At 40.7% G+C, this 11,400-nt stretch overlaps 2 protein-coding genes across 2 annotated transcripts; one reads left to right on the forward strand and one right to left on the reverse strand.

Annotated features, from left to right (window-relative positions):
• Nucleotides 1-1,395: 1,395 nt before the first annotated feature.
• mphosph10 (M-phase phosphoprotein 10 (U3 small nucleolar ribonucleoprotein)) lies at nt 1,396-7,128 on the reverse strand. Its single transcript, XM_046840574.1, has 11 exons — nt 6,996-7,128; nt 4,985-5,633; nt 4,711-4,895; nt 4,433-4,607; nt 3,614-3,755; nt 3,357-3,424; nt 3,084-3,221; nt 2,764-2,871; nt 2,564-2,671; nt 2,208-2,438; nt 1,396-1,659 (listed from the first exon to the last, which is right to left on the reverse strand). Exons 1-11 carry the CDS (start codon nt 7,067-7,069, stop codon nt 1,510-1,512), a joined length of 2,028 nt encoding a protein of 675 aa, XP_046696530.1. The 5' UTR covers nt 7,070-7,128; the 3' UTR covers nt 1,396-1,509.
• A 121-nt stretch (nt 7,129-7,249) lies between these two features.
• On the forward strand, nt 7,250-9,883 carry mcee (methylmalonyl CoA epimerase). Its single transcript, XM_046840575.1, has 3 exons — nt 7,250-7,388; nt 8,147-8,493; nt 9,516-9,883. The coding sequence occupies exons 1-3, from the start codon at nt 7,361-7,363 to the stop codon at nt 9,666-9,668; spliced, it is 528 nt and encodes a 175-aa protein (XP_046696531.1). The 5' UTR covers nt 7,250-7,360; the 3' UTR covers nt 9,669-9,883.
• Nucleotides 9,884-11,400: the final 1,517 nt, after the last annotated feature.

An 11,400-nucleotide genomic window follows, 5' to 3' on the forward strand; every position in this document is an offset into this window, starting at 1 on the left:
GTTGAATAGCAATTTTTTTTAACAAATGATTTGGTGGAAATGTTTGTGAAACAATCGCACATTAATATTGTGATTTTTGTTTTTCTTTTGGGACGTATTTACCCTTCCCTATTTTATGTATTTGGACTAAACCTTTTTTTATTTTAACTTTTTATTGTTTAAAATGGTACTTTTTCACCCAATAATCCTAAATCTTAATAATAATAATATACAGAGCCTGTGAGAAGTTTAGAAACTGGGTCTATTATGGTGTTTAAGAGACAAACGCATGTTCCTTTTGTTTCTATGGAACACTTTAATCAAACAAATATATAAAAATCCTCCTTTAGCATGAACAGCTTTACACACTTTCAGCACCTGGACAGTTCTCCAGATGTTCTTCACCAGTCGGTTTCTTGTTCGTCTTGTTGGACGGTGAAGTCGCTTTCATTGAGTCCAGACGGAACTGCATGGTGTTGAAAAGTGTGGAATGGGAGCCATGTTGGTTCAGGATTCCTTTCACTTTCCAGAACATTCCCTGCTCCAAAAACCCTTAAACTTCCACCTCCATGTGTGTGTGATTGTGTGGGGAGTCTAATCCACAGAACTTTCTTCTACTCATTCACTGTCACATTCTTGTGTTTTTATACTGAATTTGTTGCATGGAAGCAAAAGGAACATTCACGTTTCCCAAAAACCATTAAACACTGAGAGGTGATTATTTTTTTTTTTAGAATTTTACCACTAATGCAGTGCACTCGACGCTGTTGCCGAATGACTTGATCTTAACATTTTAGTTTTTTTTCCTGATATTTATTCAGATTATGTAAAGAAGCTGAAGGGTTATTTATTCTAATCCTGTGCCTTTTTTCCTTTAAATCGTGGCCTTTCTATAAATATATATATATAAGGAGTGGATGTGTAGGTTTCTCTCAGGCTGCTCTACGCTACACCGTGAGCTAAAAGGTGGTTATTTGGGCTCCTGTACATCTAAATGTCCTCAGATGAACTGCCACGGCGACGTTTCCCCCCGTGCCGCGTGACCCCACGTGTTTCGCCGCATTGCAAAAAAACGATGCTTCTGATTTTCTTTGTGAATTAAAAACATTTGGTTTGACACTTCAGCTGACTGGTTTCTTCCTCGTGTCAGACGTGGTTCTGCACGTCTGCTGTAATCATGTGTAATATTTATACAATTTATCTTCAATCCGAAACACGTCTTCGTGGTCAAATGAGCGTAATCTCACGTGTTCATAGATGACGGATCATCAGATAATTCGATACGTGACCCTCGTATAAGGTGATTATTATGGGTAGGTGTCATTTTTTCGCTTCTCCTCCACGTCCTGTTTTGTACTGATGAGAAGAAAATCGTTGCTGAACTGATGCAATGAAGCAGAACACAACAAACGAGGATTTTTCCTGAAATATCACAAAACCATTTTAATATAAACACCGGATCGCGATGAGATCCGAACTCAGTTCAACTTTCCAACACTGTACACGACACACACACACGTGATTAGACCTCTATAACTTCAGCTTGTTGGCAGAAATCTCTTTCTGTTTCTTCTTTTTGGCAGCCTGATCCTTCGAGCCCTTGATCTGACTCCGGACTTGGTCCTGAAGTTGGGAGAAGAAGGCTTGAGACGAGCGCAGCGCTTTGTCCATCCCATCGTCCTGTGAAGTGAAACAACCCGAAAACATCAAAATACAAAAGTTTACACTATTTATTATAAATAAATCACATTCTAGTTCAAATTCTAGTGTCGTTTGGGACAGTGAGCCAAAAGTATTGGGACAACTGACTTTCCCCAGACATGTGGCTCTTCTTTAAACTGCTACCACAAAGTACCACTGTATCAGACATCTCTGGATGCTGGAGCATTAATTTGTTCATTCACTTAAACTAGGAGACCAAAACCTGTTCCAGCATGACCATGTCCCTGTGCACAAAGCAGCTGCATGAAGATCTGCTTTACATGGGATGGACAGACAGACAGATTTCGATGGAGAGAGACAGACAGATTTCGATAGACAGAGGCAGATGGACAAAGCTGCATGAAGATCTGCTTTACATGGGTTGGAGTGGAAGATCTCCTGCTAAAGAACTCAACATAAACCCTTTTACACCTGCATGGAGTTGATGATCTGCTCAGCTTTTACCTCACACACACCTCACATCAGTAACGTTATATAAAATAAAGAAAAGAAAAGAAAGCACTGACCGTGAGAACTTTAGCTTTCCCTCCTTTAGTGAGCTTCCTGAGCGTCTCTTCCACGTGAGCCTTCGACGTTTTCTTGCTCTTTCCTTCGCTCGCAGCTTCTTTAAGCTTCTTGTTCTTCTCACGCTCCTGGATCTTCAACCGCTTCAGCTTCTTCTTCTTGCGTCGCTCCCGTTTCTTATCGGTGCTCGTTTTCTCTGAGTCTCCGAGGACGTGTCCGGCTTTGTTCTTCTCCTGAAGGATCAGAGTTACAGATGAAATAAAAAACAATCTTTCCAAAAGATTCGAATGATCTGCTCCTGAGGAACCAGGTGGACTTTTAATTTAATGATCGAGAAGAAGCCGTGAAGAGCACCAACCTTGACCTCCTCAGGAGCCAGAAGCGTGGCGTCGCTGACGCTGACTGGAGCCACTTCCTCCATGGTGATGGAGGGCAGGTTGGAGATGATCTTCACCTCAGGAATATGCTTTCATTAAAAAACACAAAACAAAAATCAACAATGTGAACAAGAAACTTCACAAGGTCAGAGAAGGTCGTTCTGCGTGCCGAGGCTCTTACAGGTTTCGGAGTGAAGTGGAAGTTTGAAAGGGCGTCCAGTTTAAGAAAGAGAGAGTCCATAAAGTTCTGGATTTCTACATGAGCCGGATTTTCCTCCTCCGTCTTTTCCTGAAACCCAGAAAACAACAAGAATCATTTCAGCACAGAACAAGAAGAACAAGAACATCATCAGATTTAGAAGACTGATAACTGTATAATAGTTTGCACCTGAAAGGTGAACTACAGCCTCCTGAGGGGGCGGAGCTATAAGCTTCTCCCAACAGCATTTAGGTTTGATGTGTAAATGCTCAGGTCTGTAATTTGCATGTTGAAGATCTCACCTGGTTCTGCTTGATGTACTCCTGCTCGTACACTTCAGCCAGACTGAGTTTGCTCTTCTCATGGTCCAGAGTCAACCTTTTCTTATACTCGAACGCCTCCTCCTTCGGCTTCTCCTTCCTCACCACATCGTCCCAGGCCTAACACACACACACACGCACACACGCACGCACACGCGCGCACACACACGCACACACGCGGTGTAACAGAGCGATGGTGAGCCACTGATCACTGAGTGTTCAGGTTTATTAGAAGCAGACTGGAGCTGCACAAACCTGGTCTTTAATTCTCTGTATGATGATTTCCTCAAGCCTCAGCGTCGTTTCCTCCGTCACCGCCGGAGCTATTAATCAATTATTCACTCAATTAATCAATCAGATCAAGAAACGTTAACATCTGGTGTATTCTCTCTCTCTCTTACTCTCTCTTCACTCATTCTTTCTCTCTCTCATTTTCTCTCTCTCACTCATTCTCTCACCCTCTCTTACTCTCTCTTACTCTCTCTCTCTCTCTTTCACTCTCTCTCTCTCACCCGCTCTGGATGATTGATCGTAATCCACATCCTCCTCCAGCATGCTGTTCTCCGGGCGGCTCTGCGCCGTCACTTCTCCAGTCAGCTGCCACGGCTTCTCCACCAGCGCCGCTTTCTCCAGCTCACTGATCTTCTCCATCATCTGTTTTACCGTTCAACACACACGTCTATTAACAACTCGCTCACTGATTATAATCATTTATACACAATAAACATGTTCATGAAACGATCAGAATCCCCACCAAAAACCTCAACAAGTCACTTCCTGGAGATTCGATCTTTTAATGACACCAGCAGCTGCATTTTATATATAAATAATCAACCCGTAGTTCATAAAATAGATACTGGATCAAAATTAAAACCATTAAGAATTAAATGTAAGACCAATATCACAACCTTAAAACACACGTGAATACGTCGTTAGCGATTCGCCTCAACCGAGCCCTGAATACTTTTATTTTTATAAACAAGACTCTAAATCTAGATCTAAACGGAAACAAAAAGTTCCAGTCTCCATAAATCAAAACAGTTACATGCAAAGTGAATTAATGTTTTTTTTTTATTTAAACAGCTGTTGGCGTCAGTGGTTCACCTCTAGAGGCCGCTCTCGTGCTGCATAACACAACCCGGAAAAACTATTAAAAACTATATAAACTTAAATATAATATTTGAACTTTGACTTTGCAGAATGTGAACCTGAGAAACAACTACATGACTTTTGCTCCAAAATGTATATATTATATCTCATTATTAACATTTATATACACGTTCTGTTTTCTTTCACACACACCATGTAGAAGCTGCTTCACTTGAACGTACCTTTTCCTGCCTTTTCTCAAACGTCGACTTGGAACCTTTCGGCGTGGTTACGTTTTTATTCTTCCCACCCAGAATCTCCTCCACGTCCTCTCCTTCACTCTCACTCGGGAGGTCAAAGGTCACCTTACGCGAGGCGTTTTTGGCATGTCTGGCGTCTGTGTTCTCGGCGTCTCCTCTGCACAGAGCACAAGGTCACTCACGCTTCATCTCACAAACAACTGCAGCATAAAACCCTAATGGAGACCAAAAAGAAAAAACACACAAAGATGTGCACATACTCCTGAGAATCTTCATCCTCATCATCCTCCTGATCTTCTTCTTCCTCTTCTTCTTCTTCTTCCTCATGTCTCACATCCTCCTGATCTTCTTCTTCTTCTTCTTCCTCCTCGTCGTCTTCCTCGTGTCGCACAGGATCTTCATCCATAAAATAATCTTTGTATTTTACATTTCTGGAACTTTTCATCTGTTAAAAAAAAAAAAAAAGACACAAAAAAGTTCATACACATTTGAAGAACCGTCGTGAGCTCTGCATCTTCATGATGATCATCTCACCTTCCTCTTTGGTGCAGCAGGTTTATCAAACCCCAGTGTCTCGTCCTCGTCTGAGGGCAGGTCCTGAAAATAATCGATTTCCTCCTCGACAGGTTTCTTCCCTTCTCTCTTGTCCATATCATCCAGAAAAGCCTCCATGTCTGAGAGTTTAAAAAACTGATCGTCCACTTCTGAGACGGGCCTCAGTTTGGGTCTGGTGGTCTCCACTTTCTTTTTTAGCTTGGATTGTTTTTCTAATTTATCAACATCAAAATCGATATCTGAGTCCTCATCATCAAGCTCATCTTCATCCTCCTCCTCCTCATCAGATAGTCCGTTTTTTCTTTGGTCGCCTTCATGATTCTCCTCCTCCTCCTCTTCATTCACCTCCTCCTGATCTCCTTCACTATCCTCATCTTCCTCCTGTTCTGATTCTTCTAAAAGCGTCAGCGTGTGGTCCGCGACCGCGTCGCTCACCTCCTTCTCAAAGTGAGCGAGTGCCGCCTCGTTCTGCAGCTCCAGCTCCTGCCAGATCTGTTCCTCGTCGAAGTTCTCCACCACCAGCTGCTCCAGCAGACTCCCCTTCCATTCTTTCAGTTCATATGATTTGTGGAAGTCATACAGGGACTTTGTGAGGGACGTGAAGTTCGCTGCCAGGTCATCCTGCACACTGTCACGGAGTGAAACAGACAAGAGTGAGAATCTCAGATTTATAGAGTCTGAGAGCAGAAAGAGAGAAAACGTGGAGCTCGTGGAGCTTCACCAGCTGCATGGAAATGTGTCGCATCTAAGAAACGTAAGCCGAAGGATAACAAACAAACACTTTTGTAGTTACACAAATTATTACACTGACTGTCGTAAAACATCTCCTCCTGGATTTAACTGAGAAAACAGATCAGCGCCCCCTACTGGATCATTACTGCATGGACGATTATGTTGATGAACAAGTTATTTAACTGTAAATGATGCAGTGAGCAGCTTCTCATTTCTTAAACAACCATGTCAGAAGACACGTCCTGTGATCGTGAAAAAGATGTTCATCTATTTCAGGAGGGTCAAATTATGGGTGTGTGTAGAGCAAAGAAAACATCTAAGGAGATTTGCTGAAACTACTCAAATTGAGTTAAGAAATGTCCAGTGCATTATTAAATACTGGAAGGATCGTGAGGAACCATCATCTTCGTGGTCGGAAGTAAATCTTGAATGATTCGGGGGGGGGCAGTGCTGTGATCTGGGGTTCTTCGGTGGGTCAGGTCTCTGTTCATCAACGTTACAGTGCCCAAAGATAAGGTCAGCTGACCACCTGAATATACTGAATGAGCAGGTTACTCCATCAATCAACTCCAATCATCAATACAAGATCTTAAAAATGACTGCAGCTCTGGACAGGAATAAACATGACATCGCAGAATCAAAGCTAAAGGAGTCAGAACATATATTAGTTTGATTTATCAAATAATAAGACTATATTATATATATATATATATATTTATACAGTATATATTATAGTTTCATGTTCATGTGTGAACCAGTCTAATGGTGTCATTTGTTTCTAATTAATCTTTTACATATCGGCAGGAATATTTTATATATATATAGTTTTTTAATTGAACATTTATGTACAGTATATAAACAGATATAAATCTATAAATAAGTATAAAATGTGTGATCGGTTGGTCAAAATAAATAGAAGAATAATAGAATATTTGTACAAAATTACAATTTCATGCTCTTTTTAGATTCTTTGTGCAGCATTAATCTTCTTCCTGAACTGTTTCTATGGGAGAAAAAACCCACGTGTAATTAAACGCGTTAATTTCGTGTTCTGGACTCGTGTGTTTGTCTGTAAACAGTACATTTTATTATTAATGTATTTTACTGATTTTAGTCTTTTAAAAAAGGCTGTTTTATTGCATTCAACCACGTTGCGTGTTTTTTCACGTTAAGCGTTTTAGTTTGTCCCTAATAACTTCAAATGTTTAAAATAATAATTATGATCATAATAAACCTCCACAATTCCACATTTTCTTACTTTAAGAACACATCTGGCTGCGCCGTGCTGCTGTTAAAATCCTGTAAACATTTCTCCACAGTGCCGCTCGCCATGCCTGCACACGCGTGGAACCCGGAAGTGGGACGAGGTGCACGCAGCTAAAAACGTCCCGTCGGAAACGAAAAGCGAACTCGAATCGTTCCGCACCGATCGCGACATCTAATACGCGCATTATTACAGCGTTCACACGTTTTATACGGAAAACATCGTGACATTATAGACGTGTTTGTGATTTATTAATCAACACTGTGCGGGTTGTTCCTGTTCTGCATGAAATAATACGTTGCTGCGTTTTTGTTTGTGGTAGATTTTAATAAAGTTATCAGGTTTTGAACGCGGAAAACATGGCGGCCTCCTGGCTGAAGGTTGCAGGTAAACAAACGCAATGTTTTTAATAAGAAACGATTTTTTATGAAAGTGGATTTTAAAGTAAATAAAACGGCGTTTTTACCAGAACAAAATCAGTGAACATAATAATAATAATAATAAAGTAAACTGTGTGCAGACAAGCATTTTGGTTAAATTTGGTCTTTTAAAAACGCTGTTTTATCGCATTAACGTTTTTCACGTTTTAGAATGTCCACGTGTCATATATATGTATAAATCTTTATAATATTCTATAAATGCAAACGTTTGGTAGTAAATGACATAAACCATGATGGAAAACAATAAAAACAGTATTTAATAGATATTATATTTGGTATATATGTGTTGTTGCAGGTGTTTTTTCGACTTTTATTTATTTTAAACTGAATCTGAACAGGATTCTGTGCTGTTTGTTTCAAGATCATGTTGTATTTGTCATGTTCAGATGTCAGGGAAAGTTTGTACAATAAAATGCTAAAGTGAGGCTACAGACAAACTACAGCAAATATAAAGCAGTAAAGAGAAGAGGAAGTGTGTGTGTGTGTGTGTGTATATATATATATATATATATATATATATATATATATATTTACATATATTAGCATGAGGTACTTTTTGTTTCATAAAAAATATGTAGTGTTTTTGGAATTATGGAATATACAAAAATACATTGAATGTAACATTATGACGATCCTAATTGGAAAATAGAAATATATCTATATACAGCCCCTGATATTCTTGCTTATATAAGCACCTTTTTGCAGTGAACTGTATCTCCAGGTGTTCTGCTCACCAGTCCCTGTCAGTAAGAGCTGTGTCTTCATCATTACCCATCAGTCAGAGCTTCTCTTCATCCTTATGGAAGTTGGGTCGACTGAACCATGTTGCGATCGCTGTACCAGACTTGGAGAAGGCGACGGCTTTGTACCGGGATGTGCTCGGTGCCCAGGTGAGCGATACCGTGCCTTTGCCTGAGCATGGGGTTTACACAGTGTTCGTGGAGCTCGGCAACACCAAGCTGGAGCTCCTGCACCCTCTGGGAGAGAAGAGCCCCATTTCAGGCTTCCTGCAGAAGAACAAAGCTGGAGGAATGCATCACATCTGTATTGAGGTGAGCTGCATGGTGATGGTGCAACATCTCGGTTTATTTACTGATTAAATAAAATATAGTAGCACAATGGGCTAATAGGTGCTTTTATTTAAAGCCACAGAAAGAAACATGTAATTTATACATGTGTTAGAAAGCAGGTACAAGTTCATCCAAACCTGTGAAAAGTTCCTTTTGTTTCTGTGCAACAAACTCAGTAATGTAACACTTTCAAGATTTCCTTTGACCAAACAAAAATCTATAAATGTTCAGATGTTCTACTTTATTTCCCCTGAAAAATCGTCCCTTAAAATGAAGAACAGCTTTACACACTGAGCATCCGGACACTTCGTTTCTCCAAACATTTAGCTCAAACACTTTGTAAAACTCACCAAAGATGTTCTTCTCTAGTAGGAGATTTTCTTGTTCATCTCAGAGCAGTTCAGTAGGAATGAGGTGCTGTGACTGGGCAGGTCGATTCCATGACAGATAAACACTCCAGACGACTGTCTGCTCTATAAATAACTCTTTCTAAATAAGAGTTCGGACGTGTTCGTCGCTTCGCCTCATCGTCTTGTTGTACGGTGAAGTCGCTTCCAGTGAGCCGCAGTCCAGACGGAACTGCATGGTGATGAAGTCTGGAATGGGAGCCATGTTGGTTCAGGATTCCATTCAATATCTGGAACTTTCCCTGCTCCAAAAAACAACCCCAAACCATTAATCTTCCACCTCCATGTGTGAGTGTGGGGGTGGAGAAGTCTGATCACATCTTCTCTCCTTCTCTCTAGCTTACACATGTTCTTCTGGTGGAGACACAAATGTTTCATTTTGACTCCATAGAACTTTCTTCTTCTCATTCACTGTCCAGTTCTCTCTGGGTTTTTTGCCTTTTACAGAGTTTGTTGCATAGAAACAGAACTTTTCTGCAGTGGGATCTCCTATTGGTCTGTGTGATAATGGAGTAGACTGTAAAAGATTTCAGTAAATAAATAAATATTTGTTTTACTGTTTGTTTGATCAGATTATCCGATGCTTTGTGTTTGAAGGTGGACGATATCCATTCAGCAATAGCGGATCTGAAGGCAAAAAATATCCGACTGCTTTCTCCTGAACCTCGGATTGGAGCTCATGGCAAACCTGTGATGTTCCTCCATCCTAAAGACTGTGACGGAGTTCTCGTGGAAATAGAACAGGCGTGATAATCCACACGAGTGATGATTCGATGTTACTGACTATAGGTGGAATCTGACAGGGGTTTGGGGTTTGGGGTCTGTAGTATCTGATGTACATGTGATTTTTCTTGTCTGTAAATTATCGGATAAATGAAGCCATCAGTTCACTGGTCAACTCACAAACACTAACAATCTACTGGTCGTTTATATCCAAATAATAATAAACAGCTGAAGGTAAACGACATCGTTCCCACTGTTAATCCGTTTAATCCAGAGATCCACCAGCACGTGGAGGAATGACTTGCTCCCGGGCCATGAGAACGTTCTGAGGAAAAGGGAAGGTGAAAACATGATGATTCCTCGTACAGTACAGTTTCATATGGCAGGTCACATGCTCCACACCTCAGGTGTTATGTGTGGAAATGCGTTAGATAATCAGAGAAGCCCTCAAGATTTCTTCAGAATCATGAAACTAAGTTCGCAGAACTGAGAGACAAATCATTAGGATGGATGGATCACACACACACACACACACACACACACACACACACACACACAGCTGATCCACAAAAATAAAATCTGAACACCCACAATTTAAAAATCTAGTAGAACATCTTCCCAGGAGAGTGACTGTTATAACAGCAAAGGAGAACATCCCAATCTTCTACTCAGGTGTCCACAATCTTAGTCTTTTTTAAAAAAAAAATCAACAAACACCAGCCAACTCGAGAAACGACAGAAAACAGGGGAAACAGACCACAAACGAAACAACAAACAAACAAACAAACAAGCAAGAAACATGCCAAAAGAGAAACTTGATACACACGGGTCTTATGGGATACAGGTGGAAGCACCAGGAGCTGACAAAGAACACTCTGAACACTCTGGCGACATCTGGTGGGGAAAATGGGCAGGAAACCCTGTACCTGACCCAACCAGTGAACCTGTGACAGTTATAGGTGCTTGAGGCTCACTGGTGAATTGGAGAAAAAGTTTAGTTGAAAGTCTTAGTTTGGAGCGTATAGAGCTGCAGAGCGATCAGAGAACCCATGCTGACCCACCCGTGGACACCACCAGCATGCCAATGATAGACCTTTTTACTAATCTGGGTACAACATCTGATATTTAATGTGTATTCATCGTAGTTGTTGACTGGAACTTTATACACCTGGACAGCAACGGATCGTTGCACAAAAAACCCATAACCAGTCATCGGTTTCTTTTCCTGTTGTGTCTCCAGAAAGATGCAACTCTACCTCTGCCATGTTAATCTGTATTCTATGTGACTCTCAGGACACGCCTCCGTCTCTGTAGTGCTGTGACGTGTCATATTCACGTAGCAGCAGCGGTGCTGAGAGAACGCGCTCGAGAAACAGGAGAAAGCCATCGACATAGAAAATACTGGTCACAGATGATTGGTTACTTTATTGTATTTAAGTGGATTTTTCTGGGGGTTTTACTTTCATTTGGTGACATCATCAATATTTCTTCTTCTCACTGCAACCTGTTTCATGTCATTGCGTGATTTTTTTAATCTCCCACTGGTGTATCATTTCCTGTGTCTCACATCACAGATGTAGACTAGTTCCTGAAGATAAAAACGAGTGTGGCACTGAGAACAGACACATTCCTGATCACCTGATCATCATCATCATCTTTTCTCTGCTTGTGTTCTACATGGTGGATCTTCAGCCTGGATACATTCATTAGAGAAGAACATCTGAAATGATTTTGTATTAATATGTTAATATGAAGTTAT

The sequence above is a fragment of the Silurus meridionalis genome, chromosome 26 (assembly GCF_014805685.1).
Source record: "Silurus meridionalis isolate SWU-2019-XX chromosome 26, ASM1480568v1, whole genome shotgun sequence".
NCBI lineage: Eukaryota > Metazoa > Chordata > Actinopteri > Siluriformes > Siluridae > Silurus > Silurus meridionalis.